The sequence below is a fragment of the Myotis yumanensis genome, unplaced genomic scaffold (assembly GCF_028538775.1).
Source record: "Myotis yumanensis isolate MYYU_CA2020_CCGP unplaced genomic scaffold, mMyoYum1.0.hap1 SCAF_14, whole genome shotgun sequence".
Lineage (NCBI taxonomy): Eukaryota > Metazoa > Chordata > Mammalia > Chiroptera > Vespertilionidae > Myotis > Myotis yumanensis.
In genome coordinates, this window is record NW_027223765.1 from 378,931 (window position 1) to 396,136 (window position 17,206).

Sequence of the window (17,206 nt, forward strand, 5' to 3'; positions counted from 1 at the left end):
TTTCTCGCTGAGGGCAAGGTCTACCCCTCTGCTGCACATCACAGCACGCCTCTCTCTGAGCTCCCAGTTCCCAGTGTGTCCAACGAAGGTAACCACAATGACTCAGGAATCCAGAGCCAAAGGTCTGGTGTGCACACGTACCCAAGGGCATGCGGGGAGAGGAGAGCTACAAAGGACATAAGACCGACAGCCAGGTTTATATGCTAAGCAGGTGGCTCCAGCCACTGCGGCCCACAACAAGTATTTTTGCAGCCCAGCCAATATAACAGTAAGAAACATTTTAATCAGAATTTTGTAACTTAATTTTTACAATATCCTGTTATACATCATTATTAATAATGAACTACAACATTTGCTAATGACTGATGACTACAATCGTGTTGCACTCATTTGCCTTACACACAGGCGCACCATTTCTCCCCACTAATACCAGCAACGAATCTTTTAGCAGCCGATGGCCATAAAGGAATGGACAACCAATGTCATTAGTCTTGACCTCACTTGTTTGGTGTGCACAACAGGAAATATTTCGCTTTCGGAGAACAAGAAAAATAGGTTTATTAGCGTTACGCTGATTCATTTGTGCAGTTATTCAGTGTCTGGTAAGTTAATGTTCAAGAAAAAATATTCATTTTTATTAAAATGTCCTATTATTTTATGTTAACGATGACTCATTTATTTCAGTCCTTTGTATTCAGCATGTCTCTATTGAAATAAACCTACATTTCTAGGAAAATTGAAGCTTTTGGGGTTTTTTGTGGCCCACATAAACTTAAACCTTGTTTATTTGGCCCATGTTAGCCTTTGAGTTTGACATGCTTGCTGTAGGCTATGTTGCAAGACTGGAATACATATATATAATAATCTGTTTTAAATGGCCCTTAAAAGAAATGTACAAAAAAACCTTTTCCCAAATGTAGGCCTAACGCCACCATAATTCAGTTCATTCACCAGCGTCTAAGGTAGCCATACAAAACCAAGTAAAAAAGGGTAAAAAAAAAAAAAACTACTTAGTAATGAAACCTGAAGCAGTGCCTAGGCTAAACACTTTTTTCTACTCCATAGAAACGACTCAAAATTTCACAGCCGTGCCCTGGCTGGTTTTGCTCAGTGGTTAGAGCGTCAGCCTGCGGACTGAAGGGTCCCGGGTTCGATTCCGATCAAGGGCATTTGCCTGAGTTGCAGCCTCCATCCCCAGGAGAGGGTGTGCAGGAGGCAGCCAATCAATGTTTCTCTCTCTCTCTCTCCCTCTCCCTTCCTCTCTGAATATATATAAATACCTGTAGTCTTCAAGGCATCACTCACAGCCGAGATGAAACGGCTGCATTTCATCCGAGCCGTGGTGTGCGTTTCCGCACGTCACACCTTGCAGATGCATCGCACCAGCACCAGCATCACCGAGGAGGTGGCAGTGTTTTTCCTCTTAGTGATTCATAAACTCATGTGTCTCACAACCCATGGCACTAGATCTGATTTAAATCCGTACACTGTGGAGTTTCCCAAACACTTGCAGTGCCATCTGTGTCTCTGCTCCCCTCTCAGTGGGCACTCGAGAGCACCCATGCTGTCTGCATGGGCCCTACACAGGAAGTGCTGGAGATCTGAGGAGACGGACCCTTCCCCAGCCTCAACAAGCAAATGAAGAGAAAATCCTGACAAACTGTGAAGAAAGTAATCACACGGTCAAAGGGCTGAAGAGACATTGTACGTGTGGAATTGGCTGGGGGGAGGGTGCATTTCAGAAATCAGACAACTGCTAGACAGAGATGGCAAGACATAGCCCATAACTTGATAATAAAATAAAAAGTTTATAATAAAAAGGGTATAAGCACATCGAAAATTTGGAGAAAATATCAAGTGTTTCATCCTAAGGGCATTTCATGTTAATAAAGAAAAGGCAAATTACAAACAAACAAACAGCGTCAGGGCCGGGTTAGCAGTGGTGTCTGAAACGGGACAGAAAAGGACAGAAAAGGGCAGTGCAGTGCCCACCTCACAGACTCTGAGCACGCTGGAAGAAAGGAGTCAGATCTTTCTAAATTCATACTCACCGATGAGAATAAACTACATAAAACTAGACCCCATGACAATATGAAATTGCCGAAGGGAACTGTGAAGAGGCAGAACTCAGAGCGAAGACAGGAGAACTGGTTGGTAACGAAAGGCAGGCACCAGTGCCACCGAAGACCGCACTGGTCAGTCACACAGAACGCATCCCAGCAGAGGCACAGCCAGTACGCGGAGCCCTTCCCTTCTCAAGGACTAAGTGATGACCTTCCCCATGAGGCGAGAAACAGGATTTTACAGCTTGTTTATTTGTTCAGGTTTGCTTCCATTTTAGCGTTCGTTTCTTTTTTAGGTTTCTAAACCTTTGGTCTCAACAAGCACAAATGAACACATCTGACCTGAAGGAGAAGCTGGAACTGCACTGAAGTCATGCGTGTTTCGACATTTATACACCTGGCCACTTACAGTGCCAAACATTCAAGACTTAAATTTAAACGCCTGACAGTCAACGATATGGAAGAGCACGTCAAAAAGAAAGTCTTCAGAAGAAAAGCTTTTATCACAAAGAATCACATCTACCTAGTTCCCTGCTTAGTTTATGGTCGTGCACGTGCACGTTTGCAAAGCTCTTTTAAGCAGAGTTAGTCCTTCAGGAGCCCAAGGTTTTGATTGGGCAATAGGTGTCCAGCTGACTACCATGAGTTAGCTGGGCTTAAGGCTACTGTGGCATGCAATCACCGATTACCCAATGGCTGTTTTACAAAGGCAACTCTGTGAACTGTAAGTGCAGTACTCTCATTGATCACAAGGCTGTTTGTTCAACAGTTACTAAGATCTACCTTTCTCACCCTGGCCAGTTTGGCTCTGGATAGAGCGTCGGCTGCAGGTTGAAGGGTCCCAGATCTGATTCTGGTCAAGGGCACATGCCCAGGTTGCGGGCTCGATCCCCAATAGGGGGCATGCAGGAGGCAGCCAACCAATGATTCTCCCTCATCATTGATGTTTCTCTCTCTCTCCCTCTCCCTTCCTCTGAAATCGATAAAAATATATACTTTAAAAAAAGGATCTACCTTTCTCTCAAGATAGTATTAGTTCTGTAAAGGCAAGAGGTCAAATTCACACACAAGGAATTCCACACTTTACTTGAATATGGCATAGGATATACAAAGTAACTGTAATACAATGTAAATAACTGCCACAAGTGAGAAGGCTAATAAGGGGCTTTCTTTTAGATTTTCCTTTTTTCAGTTCATCCTACTCTCACTTTCCTGATTTCCTGCATGATAGCACATCTTCTTTAGTATTAATCACTTTGCTTACTAGCATGGTAATATGACATGGCAAAAACATCAAACTTCCGTGATACCTAGGTTGCAATCCTGTTTCTACCATTTACTAACACTATGACTCGTGCCACTCAATTTCCTTTCTTACTCCCCTAGATGCCTGACCCCAATTTCTGTCACTACCATCTCCCTGATCACTATTTTAAAAAAAAAAAAATGTTTTGCCCTCCTGGTTGGCTCAGTGGTTGATCGTCAACCCAGGAACCAAGAGAGCACTGTTAGATTCCCAGTGAGGGCACATGCCCGGGTTGCAGGCTCAATTCCCAGAAGGGAGCGTGCAGGAGGCGGCTGATCAATGATTCTCTCTCACCACTGATGTTTCTATCTCTCTATCCCTCTCCTTTCCTCTCTAAAAATCAATAAAAACATTTTTTAAATTTTTATTTATTTCAGAGATAGCAAGCGAGAGAGAAACATAGGTGAGAAACACTGCTCAGGTGACTCCTGCACACCCCCTGCCAGGGACTGAGCCCACAGCCCAGGCATGTGCCCCCCTGGGATCGAACCGGTGGACTCCTGGTGCATGGGACGATGCTCAACCAACTAAGCCACACTGGCCAGGCTCCCTGACCACTCTTAGACGATGATCTCACCACTGCTCAGTGTCCTCTCCCTCTTGCCTTCCCAAGTATTTTCATTTCCTACTTATTGCCTTTCTTCTATGCTTTCTGTTTCTCTCTCCATTTTCACTGGCTATTCCTCCTGAGTCTTATCTGTTGGTCTTCCTATAATACCAGATGTCTTCACGTTACAGTCCCAAAACTTGTCTCTGCTTGTCTTCCTCTTTCTTCTCCATCTACTCTTTTCGCTCCTACCTCAGCTCATCTAGATCCAGGGTTTTAAGCACCATCACTGGGTCTGGCCCTGCCAAGGCATTAGGGTGAGTTAATTAAATGTTTGGCCAAATATAGCGGGCTAATATGAAGTTGATAATTTTGTATGGCCCAATTCCGGGTCAGGGCAAATGCCCATGTTGTGGACTCCATCCCCAGAAGGTGCAGGAGGCAGCTAATCAATGGTTCTCTCCCATCACTTATGTTTCTATCTCTTCTTCTCCCTTCCCCTCTGAAATCAATAAAAATATTTTTTCTTAAAAAGAAAGAAAATAAGCATAAATAGTAAGAGCCTTGCTTTTTTTTTTTTTTTTTTTAATCCCCAGGTCTTGATAAGGTGCACAGTAAATAATTTTGAACAAATGAGGAGTAGAGATAAGAGATGAAAGGTAGAGCCCTAACAGGTTTGGCTCAGTGGATAGAGGGTCAGCCTTCAGACTGAAGGGTCCCAGGTTCGATTCTGGTCAAGGGCATGTACCTTGGTTGCGGGCACATCCCCAGTAGGAGGTGTGCAGGAGGCAGCTGATCAATGTTTCTAACTATCTCTCTCCCTTCCTCTCTGTAAAAAAATCAGTAAAATATATTTTTTTAAAAAAAGAGAGAGAGAGAGAGATAACAGGTAGACAGACTGCAAATGGCAAAAAATATGGAGTAGCTACAGAGGGTACAAGGAGTTATTGACACTTAACTGTAGTCTTCAGGCCAGTGCCAGGTGGCCAACTTTTGTTACATATCCAGAAGTACATAAATTGAGACTAAAGTTTAGAAACTTTTACAGCAATCTGATATTTACCAGTGATCAATATGCTTATACATTTTTAAGCTTTTTATTTTTAAATAATTACAGATTGACGGGAAGTTACAGAAACAGTAGCTCTGTACTCTCATCCAGCCCCCTTCCAATGGTGACATCTTATATAGCCATACTCAAATATTAAAACCAGGAAATTGACATTGGCACATTCTGTTAGCCAGACTAGATCTTATTCAGTTTACACCATTGTTTTTAACCTGCATTCATATTCATACCTGCGTATGTGTGTGTTCTATGCAATTTTAGTCCATGCATATAGATTCACGTAACCACCACCACAATCAAGATACATGACTGGGAACTGAGCTCACAGGCTGTACGGAAACATGTTGGTAGGCTGGATTTTGCCAACTAGCCAGTTTGCCAACCCCTGTTCTAAATTGTGCCTTTTACAAAATCAAAATATATGCATTGATGGCCTCAAAGAAATTACTTTAATAAACCTAGGCTTAATCTATAACCTGAAATTTCACTGAAACAGAACAATGTCACTTACTTTCCTCAAACTTTCTCTTAACGAGGACAAAAAAATAAGAAAATTCACTAACAGGGAAATTTCAAAGTATGACCTAAGTTCTTTTTGGAAATATTCGCCAACCTTGTACCAGTATACGTTCTGCCTCTGTAGTACCGTAAAATGAGCACGGGTTTTAACAATTAACTGTGAATAATGCAAATTTCTGAATCAGAGAATCATTACGTTAACGTCTTAATGTTGTACGACTTAGGCTAGAGAAGAATGGTCCCATTTTCCCAAACAATTCTTTAAGTAGAGAAATCATCCACGCAAGTTACACGGAAATTTCTCACTTCAAAGGAACCATAATTGCATAACCTCTTGTGAATCCACAACCACCTGGATTCCCTAGTGTTAGCAGTGAGGAACGATAGCTCTTGGGCATCTTATGCTCCCACAAACATGGTCATTATTGCTCATGGGAGCCCTGTCTGTCTGTCCAGAAACCATGACTTCAAGTCCTATTTTCCTTTCCTTTCTTTTCTGATTCACTGGACTCTCTATTTCTTGCGCCGCCTCCTGAGCCACCTAACCTAACACTATGATCACCGTGGACTGGGACTACCTCACCACCTGGACAGTTTGCACCGAAGCAAGACAAAAGTAGCGCAAGCAGCAGCACAGTAGTGTGTGACCTGAGAAAGGCATAAAATAAACATTGCCCCTCTCCACAGAAGGCAAATTATCTACAGTAAACAGATAAATCTCATTGAGGTAGAATTAAATATTTTGTTAGAAATTGGTGAAAATGAACTCCTGAAGTTTTCCCCAAGGTTAAGTATAACAGGCATACTCTTTAAGCTTAAGTTTACCATGTCCATTAAAAAGTAAAAACAAGCCGAAACCGGTTTGGCTCAGTGGATAGAGCATCGGCCTGCGGACTGAAGGGTCCCGGGTTCGATTCCGGTCAAGGGCATGTACCTGGGTTGCGGGCACATCCCCAGTAGGAGGTGTGCAGGAGGCAGCTGGTCGATGTTTCTCTCTCATCGATGTTTCTGACTCTCTATCTCTCTCCCTTCCTTTCTGTAAAAAATCAATAAAATATATTTTTTTTTAAAAAAAGTAAAAACAAAACTTTATTGTCACAATTATGACAGCAGACCAACAGCAGTTTATTAAGGAAGAATGTCAACATTGAAACAACCAATGGTAGTTGAATATAAAACCAGCGTTTCCCCAATCACAGCACTGCTTGTACGCATTGGAGAAACAAGGAGACCACCAAGAGATAGCTGGTGCTCACCTTCTTTTGACTACTTTTCTTCATTATTGGAGAAGGTAAGCTCGGTGTCAGAGGATATAAAGTTGGGGCACAAGCTGGAACCTGGCTGTGAGCTGGGCATATGCTAGCTGCAAACACTGATAGCTATGTGTGTTTCTGTGACATATACAGATTGTCTATGAATTCTTATTTTCATCATTACTACTTTTTCCATATAAAAAATGTTTTAAATGTGTTTGCAAGCAGGTGTATTTTTATAATTCTCCAACTTTTAAGATACTTCAGGTGGTTACTAATACAAAGCATAAAGAAGAGCTAACAGTGAATTAGAGCCTGTATAACCATTTACCCATTCCTTCACAAGGTTTGGACTTGTTTGGTTCTGTTGCTAGGACCTGAGGGATTTTGTAGTCCCATCTCCTAGAAAATCCAAAGACCATGATGAACACCTGATACAGTAGAGACTTATTCTTTTAAATGGAGGAATCCCAGTAACTAGCAGCTGGGGACATAGTAGTGCATGCTTAGTAAATGTTCCAGTTGACTTGAGTCTTCATAACGTTATTTCCACCACAGAAGTAGTACATAAAACATGCAGCTTATGTTATAGAGTTGAGATAGTTACTCTGGTCTAGAGTTGGTAAGTTAATGGAAGAGTTACATTTTTTAACCAGGCAATTTTAGAAAGCCTTTGTGTGTGCTCAAGGTCAGAATAAATGGATTTCAATATGCAGGGTTTTTGCAGCCCTGGCTGGGTGTGTCAGTTGGTTGGAACATTGTCTCACAGATTGAAAAGGCTGCAGGTTCAATCCCCAGGTAGAGTGCACATGGGCGGCAACCAATCAACATTTCTCTTTCTTCTTTTCCTTCCTTCCTTCCTTCCTTCCTTCCTTCCTTCCTTCCTTCCTTCCTTCCTTCCTTCCTCCTTCCCTCCCTCCCTCCCTCCCTCCCTCTCTCTCTCCCTTCTTTCTTTCTCTCTCTCTCTCTCAAATCATTTTTAAAGGGTTTGTGCAGCTATCTACATAATTTATACAAAATGTTAGCTCTACTTTACATTAACACAAAATTCATAAAAATTTTAAACCTGACATGCATCATCTGTCAACTAAAGTAGAGTATGTCATGAATAATTATTCACCAAAAAATAAATAACTATTCACCAAGAGGCTAAATATCAGACAAGAGACTCAAAATACAAGTCACTAAAGCAAATATTGGTGATTACTATACAACCCTCCCAGAGAGACCCTCACTACACTTGGCAGAAGTGAGTGGCAAGAACAGCTCTAGTCGGAAAGCAGAGTTGCTCCAGGTTCTGGCCAGCCCACAGCAAGCTCCCAGACCTCCTCCAGCCTGCCAGCAATATCACTCATACCAACACCCACACACCCTCCCAAGGATATTTTCACTTGTGAGATGTTAGCATCTGACAGAAAAAGCATTCTAAAATAAAAAGCATCTATCTAATTCAGACCAATTTTAAACCTCCATCTAATGGCCAATGTATATGCTCAGTTGGAAAAGACTAAAGTAATTGTTAGCTTGATTAAAAAAAAAAAGGCCCTAGCCAGTTCGGCTCAGTGGATAGAGCATCGGTCTGGGGCCTGAAGGGTCCCAGGTTCAATTCTGGTCAAGGGCACGTACCTCGGTCGCAGGGTCCTTCCTCATGGCACGTGCATGCGACAACCACTCGATGTGTTTCTCTCACATCGATATTTCTCTGTCTTTCCCTCTCTTCCACTCTCTCTAAAAATCAATGAAAAAATATCCTCAGGTGAGGATTAAAAAATAATAATTAAATTTTTAAGAAGGGGAGGCTACCAAATTCAACATAAAGTACATTATACATGAATTCCAAAGCGAGGGGTACAAATACAAACAACGTTTTATTAGCATACAATAACCAAAATCTACACAAGGTAGTGATTGTCTCTCGTTGGAATCCATGGAAGCAGACTGTCGAATATAAATCCAATTATTAAAAACAACAAACCTACTGAGTGTTCAGTTGGCCAATGTGTCGGCCAATTTCAAACCAACCATTTTCAAGAAACTGCACTTAAATGCCTTAAGTTTTCTCTTTAAAATAACCAAGCAACTGCCTGACCAGCGTGGCTCAGTGGCTGAGCGTTGACCTATGAACTAGGACAGGAGGTCATGGTTCAATTCCCAGTCAGGGCATGTGCCTGGGTTTGGGCTCAACCCCCAGTGTGGGGCGTGCAGGAGGCAGCCAATCAATGGTTCTCTCTCATCATTGTGTTTCTATCTCTATCTCTATCTCTATCTCTCTCCCTCTCCCTCCCTCTCTGAAATCAATAAAAATATATTAAAAATAAAGTAACTAAGCAACTAATCAAAGTAGGGCAGAATGAAAATTCTTTAATCCATCAGCACCATGGCAAACATTAAGTATGGACAATAAAGTACACTTTTTTGAAAAAAGAAAACGGTATAGGAGTCAAACTCTAAATAAAATCGTCAAAGCACTATCATAAATTACCAGACATACTCACCCCAGGGGGAAACAGATTTGAAAGGAGACACCTTCCACATAGCACAACATGTCATAAGGCCCTTTTAAACTGCTTAACATGATAACCAGACACCTTAAGAAAATAAAACAATATAGTAAATCCATAGGATAGTATAGTGCCTATTAAAAAAACGATGAGCACATCTTATATGTAAATGCAAACATGATACCATCAGTAGAAGAAAGCGGTGTGTATAGTAGTAGGACTCCATTTACATGAAAACAAACATCAGTCCTGGTAGAATCGTCTCCTTATCCACACAAATCAACAAGAGGAACCGTCTGGAGAGGTGGAGCAGGGAAGAGATGTTACGGGTAGATTTTTACCTTTTTTCTCTATAAACACCTGTACTTTCTTACCCTTTTGCAACAAGCATTTGTTGTTTTAGTGATTTAAAAAAGAAACCATTTCGCCGTGGCCAGCTGTCCTCAGTGGCTAGAACATCGGCCTGCGGACTGAGGGATCCCAGGTTCAATTCCCAGTCCAGGGCTCGTATCTCCGAAGCAGGCTCACTCCCAGCCTCATCCGTGTGCAGGAGGCAACCAGTCAATGTGCCTCTCTCACACTGAAGTTTCTCTCTCTCTTCCTCTCTCCCTTCCACTCGCTCTAAAAATCAATGGGGGAAAAATATCCTTGGACGAGAATTAACAAAAAAAATAAAAGAAACCATTTTAAACATAGTGTCAGACATCGCTGTTTCTAAAATATCACACTTAAAGTTAGTACAAAAAGATCATAGCAAAGTACCTCCTAGAACTTGAATTTAAAGCTCTATATTCAGATATTAAAGAAAAAAAGACTAAGAAACATGACAATTAAGTGAAATACGTAATCCTAGACTAAAATTAAAAGACACTATTGAAAAAGAGAAAGAAAGACACTATTGGAACAATAGGCAAAACTTAAATATGAACTATATACTAGTATAAGGTAACCGAATGTTAACTTGTATGAATTTGATTACTGTATATTAGTTATCTAAGAGAATGACTGTTCTTAGTTAATACTATGAAATATTCAGGGATGAAGAGTCATGTTTGCAATTTATACTCTCAAATAGTTTAACCAAAAAGAAACAAACGTATATATGTCTTTTATATAGGAAAATAAAGCAAATGTAGCAAATTTTCAATTACTTGTTAATCTAGACAAAAAGTATATGGGAATTCACTACACTATTCTTGCAACTTTCCTGCAAGTTTGAAATTTTTTCAAAATAAAAGGTGTTTTTCGCCGAAACCGGTTTGGCTCAGTGGATAGAGCATCGGCCTGCGGTCTGAAGGGTCGCAGGTTCGATTCCGGTCAAGGGCATGTATCTGGGTTGCGGGCGCATCCCCAGCAGGAGATGTGCAGGAGGCAGCTGGTCGATGTTTCTCTCTCATCGATGTTTCTAACTCTCTATCTCTCTCCTTTCCTCTCTGTAAAAAATCAATAAAATATATTTAAAAAAAATAATAAAAAAATAAAAAATTTTAAAAAAAGTGTTTTTCTTTCCTAAAGAATGAATCTCAGAAAGAAAAAGAATTCTAAAGCTGATTTTCAGTGACTCTGGGTATAAATGGTTTGGTTTCCCATATAAATAATCTCTCAGGGTCCTAATAATTACCTAGTGCATTACAAAATAAGGTACTCAACAGTACTCTGAAAGAATTTTAAAAAATGACGAAGCTGGTCAACTTCTGATTCTGTAGCCCAGTCGAGTCATGTTTTGCCACCCAGAATATGACTACTCTAGCTCCTCTGCAAAAACTGACAATGCTCATGGAACGCTGAATATCAGGGTCAAGAAAAACTATTCTATCCGTTAAAGAGTAAATCATAATGAATTTCATTTCTTAAAAGGGGGAATAGATTAAATCTAGTCACGATAGTAAAAGGTAGCAGAAAAGATTTGGGAATACCAACGTTCCACTAAGGAAATTAGGAAAGTATGATTGATAATCTGTATGTACAAAGTGTCTTAACCATTGGAACATTTCTTAGGAAAACACAACTGTATCAACAGTTGCTTCATACCCTGCTAAAGAAATAATGTATCCATAGGAGAATCGTCCGCCTGAAATCCAGAAAAGGCCAGCGCAAAACAGAAAAGGACGTGAATGCTGGAGGGACGTACTTCATCCTAAGTACAGGGGAGTTCACGAGTCTTCCTATACTTCACCAGAAAACCCTCCAAGTAATATTTTGGCCTCCCATGTACCTCAGTAGCCCAAAAAGGGAACCCTGGCCTGTAGAGGCATACCTCAATACTACAAAGATATTTCTCTCTTATAAAATAACCAACGATTTTATTCATGTACTGTATACAAAGCTACTCAATGTCTAGACCAGCGGTTCTCAACCTGTGGTTCTCGGCCCCTTTGGGGGTCGCCTAAAAACATCCTGCATATCAGATATTTACATTATGACTCATAACAGTAGCAACATTACAGTTATGAAGTAGCAACGAAAATAATTTTATGGTTGGGGGTCACCACAACATGAGGAACTAAATTAAAGGGTCGCGGCATTAGGAAGGTTGAGAACCACTGGTCTAGACCATATGTGGAATCTGGTGATTACATTATGAGACTTTCTCCTAGTTAAACTTTCTATGGCATCTCTATCCCCAATGTAGCCAAGGGGAATTATGAGAACTGTGAGAATTTATCCTCACAGCTTTATATCTTATTTAAAAATACTGAAATATTTTTCCACTTAATAAACTTTAGTTTTGCCAAATTCACCATGCTTTTCAAATGAGGGTGCCTTGTAAAGTACTATTCTTCCTAGCTGCATCTTTCCATCCAATATTCATTCTAACTCTTAAATTCTCATAAAAACCTTTGCAGAAAATGCTATTATGATCCCCACTTTACAAATAAGGACACCAAGGCAGAGTCATAACAAAACCTATCCTGGTGAATACTGCTGTTAAGTAAAAAAGGTAAGGTTCTAAACCAGCAGTTATTGGCTCCAGAGCCCAGAGGTTTAACTTTTTTGTGCCACAGGCCATTTTGGCAGCCTGATGAAGCCTGTGGATGCCTTCTCAGCTTAATATTTTTAAAAATGTGTAAAATAAAATACATATAATTACAAGAGACCAGTTACATTGGGGACCAAAAAAACTCCTCAAATGTGTTATAATAGTATAGTAATATGCTTCTTAATCTAGTGGTGGATCTCATATCCACTGTAATTTTAATGTAATGATGAACATAAATCACATTTTGAGGTATCTACAATAAACACAACCTACATATAAAAAAGGCTAATATGCTAAGTGTCCGACCGGTCACTATGACATGCACTGACCACCAGGGGACAGATGCTCAACACAGGAGTTGCCGAGCTGCAGTGACTTGGCAGCGGCGGTTCTCGGGTGACGAACCCCGAAACCAGAGAGGAGGGAGCCCGAATCCTTGAGGCACCTCGCCGTGCGATTCCACCTTTGGCCGTGGGTCATGTTGTTGCTGGGGCACTACTGCCCTGAACCTGGTTTACTGCACACGTGCGTTCGGGTTCCACACCCTGCACGACAGCAACTTTGCAGTGCCCTCTCCCACTCCGGGGCCTCTGGGGGTGGGGTGGGGGGTTGTCAGAGAGCCGGTTTCGGCTGATCCCCGCAGGCCAGGCCTAGGGACCCCACCTGCTGGAGGGACCCTGCTCACTGCAGCTGCGGGGGAGGGACTGCAGGAGGTTGGCTCCAGGGCATGCCTGGCCCTTCTCCCCATCCCAGCCCCGAGCGAGGGCCACCTTCTAATCAATTTCCTTTCAATGTTACTTGTATATTATAAAGAAATCTGTGATCTGTACTAGCAGACACACAGGTACTGTTAATAGTACTGTAGTGTGCTGTTTACATTAGTAATTAAAAGAAATGCCAACTTCTTGTTAGGTATTAGTGAAGAGGTAATTTCCCCCTAAGTTTACATTATTTTAAAAATATCCACATTAAGACCCCTAACACTGCACACTACAACAATCCTCTCAACACTGCAGTTTAAAAGGACTCAACCTGGGCCCTCTTCCCACACGGGACCCCTTGATGACCCTGTCCAGTCCAGTGGTTTTGAATACCACCTAAGTGATGACTCCGCAAGTCGCCTCTAGACCAGACCTCTCCCCTCAACTCCAGACTTGGACACCAACACGAGCGTCTAACAGGCACCTCAAACTCATCACGTCTAAAACTGGACGACTGGTCTATTCCCCAAACTTGCCTTCGTGCGTCATCCTCATCATGGTTGACAGCAACTCAATCTAACTGCTCAGACCAAACACCTTGGAACCATCTTGGTTCCTCTCTCACATGCCACATCTGACCTAGCAACAAGTCATATTGGTTTAATCTTCAAAATATATGCAGAATTCAACCATGTCTCACCGTCTCCTGTGACCACCTTGGTACCAGTCACCACCAGCATCTCCCTCCTCGTTACTAGCCTCCCTGCTTCCACTATCGTTCCCCTGCACACTGAGAGCCTTCTGCTCACACCTGTGAAAGCTCGGGGACGAGTCCTTGTAGCAGCTCCACGGAGACCTGTGCAATGTGCACCCCCCAACCCAACCCAACCCACTCTGCCTCTTTCTGTTGGTTCCATCCTAGCCACACTGGCAGGACTCACCAAAGGCTTCGCCTCGGTGCTGTGAGCTCCTTCTTCCCTCTACTTGGAGCGCTTCCCCACCAGGTAGTAACATGACCACCTCCCGCCCCTTTAAGGCTCACCCGGTCACCTCATTTTAAACTACAACATCTTCCCCAGAAATTCTGGATCCCCCTTGCTGCATTTTTCAAAGCATTTACCTTTGAACATTCTATATTATTTTCTGTTTGCCATCCCTCACTAGCAGCTGTCCGCAGGGGCAAAAGTTTGTTTTGTACGCCCATAGTACACCTGTGTTTGGCACAGAATAGACATGTTCTGCTCGAAGGAGAGCATCTCTACCGCTGCAAAGGACTTGCCTGTCTCTAGAAGAGTCCCTTGGGGCCTGACCAGCTCTAAGGTGCAGTGTCCTCAACACCTGGGCCTGCCCAGCAGCAGCCACCGGAAGCAGATCCGCAGGTGCTCACAGCCACTTTCACCTGACACAGAACCTTCCGCCACGGGAAAGGCCAGGTCTGACAGCTGTGCCTGATTCAAGAGCGAGCACAAGACAAATACAGAACATCAGGTTCCAACTGTTACTTCAAACTGATTTTACGTGTTTCGTGCCTCAATTTCTTCATGTATCTAAGAACCATTTCAAACAAACGTCTAAAAGGAGCCCGTGGTCACTCCTTCCCCCAGCCTGTCACCGCCTCATCTCATCAGGCTGGACGTAAACTCCTCACTCCCGTTCTTCCCCACGCCCCGGCCAGAAGCCATGCACAGGCCACACTCTGTGCCGAGCGCTTTCCACACGTGATTCTCCTCGGTCCCCCCAAAGCCCTGAGGTGCTGCCATCACACACCTACTTCAAAGATGAGAAATCCGACTCGGAGAGATGAAGCCACTTGTCCAAGGTTCAACTAGCGCAGAACCCAAGTCTGACTAGAAGGCCTATTCTTTACCCCTTCACCATGCTGTTCCTCTCTCGTCTGATACCCACCACCTCACAGGCTTACTGTCACCTCACTGCATCTGTAAAACGGGTGATGTTCAGGATGCCCATCGAGATCCCTCAGTCCTCATAACAGAAAACACTATAACCCTTTATACAGCCCAGGCAGGTCCGTGCGCAACACGTTTCCTTAGTCCCTGTTAGCAATCCAAAGCAGTGGCAACAGAAAAGCAGTGAAAAACTCTAAGACCTTACGTGAAACAACAAAAAGTCTCGATTCCTCTCCACTCATGTCTATCAAGATGCACTTGGGTCTACTTTTCCACAGGGTATGAAGAATCATGTTTTTCATAATTAGCCTGGGAAGGAGCTGGAAGCAGGCGCGCACCGTCCCAGGCCTGCCCCGCCAGCCTGCACGCACAGGTGAGCACCGCACAGGTGAGCACCGCACAGGTGAGCCAAGGGAGCTTTCCTGGGTCACGACGATTTCTGTTCTTTTAGGCTTCCCAAGCCCCAAACCAAAAGCCAGTGCCAGGAGCTTTGTAATGCCGCCAATGACGGTGCAGCGAATCACAACAATCTAGTTAGGATTCTGTTAAGCTACAAGCAACACCCTAGGCGAGGAGAGAAGCCACGTTGTCGGCGCGGATTGCACATAAAGAGCCGGTCCCGCTGCAGCGAGGCGGACAGCCCTTCCTCTTTGTGCGGAGCTGCCCACCAGCACCCCCAACAGAACCGGTCCCTCGGTGTCGGCCTGGAAACTGACGACTGTTAAGATCCAGGCAGCTCTGGACCAAGGGGAAGAGACCTGGGAAAGGGCTGCAAAGGGAAAAGGAAGGGGAAAGAGAGCCAGGGGAGAACTAAGGTAAAAAGTGTCCAAAGAGGGGCCTGCGGGTACCCTTCTGGCCTAAAAGTAACAGTTTCGTGGGGAACCCCTTCGCGGGGCCGGCCTGGCTTCCCGGCACCAGCGAGCAGCTGCAGAAGCACCGCTTTGCAAAACAATAGTCTCCGCGGGCAGCGAGTCCAGGCTGCGGGGGCGCCCCGAGGTGCACGGCGCTCCCGGGGGGCAGACACGGCCGGGCCCCCGCGCAGGGCCGCCCCGCGCTGCAGACAACACACACCGGCCGCACGCACGGCCCCGGCTCCCACGCGAGTCTCGGGGAGCGAAAGTCACCCCTTCAGGGCGAGGTTCCGGGGTCCCTCCGAGAGCGCAGGGCCGGGAGCCGGGGCGACCCCGGGGGCCCCTCCGCGGGCTTTCACTTTCGGGCGGAAAAGCGGCCCTGGTGTCACCGCGCCGTCGGGCGGCGGAGGCCTCGCCACCATGAAGGAGACCCGAGCGCCGAGGAGCCGACGCGGGCCGGGCGCGCACCGAGGCCGGGCCCGGTCCCGGCGGAAAGACCCCACCCGGGCGCGCCGCGCGGGCCCCTCCGCGGCCCCGAGCCCAGCGACGCGCGCCAGGCCCTTCCGGTCCCAGCCGCCGGGGCCAGGAGGCCGGGAGCGGGGCGGGCTGCCACCCGAGCCCGGGGATTCGCGGCCTACCCGCGCCGGGGCCCTCTCGCCGCGCCGGGAGCCGGCAGCCGCCCCGCCTCGGCCCCCGGGCCTGCAGCGCGGCCGGCGGGGAGCCAGGGGCGCCAGGGGAGCGGCCGGCCGGTCGGTGCGGACGCGACGGCGGCGGCCGGGGCCGCCCCTCCCCCACCGGCCCGGCCCAACCGCCGGCCCGTGGCGGCCCGGCCCGGGCGAGGCGGCGGCGCGGGCCTGTCCCCACGCCGCCCGCGCGCGTCCCCGCCGGCCCGTTACTCCGCGCGCCGGCCGGGCTCGGGCGGAGGCGGCGGCGCGGGCGGCGGGAGCTGGTACTTACTCGGGGGTCGGGTGCTCGGGGTCGTAGAAATCGCCCATCTTCGCAGGCGGCCGCGGCGGCGGCGGCTTCCCCAGCGGCGGCGACGGCGCCCCCTCCCCGGCCGGCGACGCGAGGGGGAGGGCGGAGGCCGCGGGTCCGACCGCGGCGGCGGCAGGGGCGGCCGAGGCGCTGCTCGCTCCCTCCTCCTCCCTCAGGCCCTCCGCCCGCGCCCGCTCCCCTCGGCGCCGCCGCCGCCCGCCCTCCGCAGGCCCGGCCCCTTAAAGGGGACGCACCGCCCGGCTGCAGCCCGGACCCGCGGCGCAAGCGCGCTTCCGGGACCACAGCGCCGGCCGGGCCCGGGCGGCTTCCGGGACCACAGCGCCGGGCCGGGACGGACCCGGCGGCTTCCGGGACCACAGCGCCGGCCGGACCCGGCGGTTTCCGGGACCACAGCGCCGGCCGGGCCCGGGCGGCTTCCGGGACCACAGCACCGGGCCGGGACGGACCCGGCGGCTTCCGGGACCACAGCGCCGGCCGGGCCCGGGCGGCTTCCGGGACCACAGCGCCGGGCCG

The 17,206-nt window shown here is 46.4% G+C and overlaps 1 protein-coding gene across 1 annotated transcript in view; it reads right to left on the reverse strand.

The window, feature by feature from the left end:
• The window catches only part of SETD2 (SET domain containing 2, histone lysine methyltransferase), a 79,271-nt gene extending 62,507 nt beyond the window's left edge, over positions 1-16,764 (reverse strand). Inside the window, exon 1 of the mRNA XM_070391130.1 lies at positions 16,655-16,764. Within this exon, the coding sequence (XP_070247231.1) occupies positions 16,655-16,692 (38 nt within the window). The 5' untranslated portion in view covers positions 16,693-16,764. The remainder of the gene's footprint in view (positions 1-16,654) is intronic.
• Between the last annotated feature and the right edge of the window lie 442 nt (positions 16,765-17,206).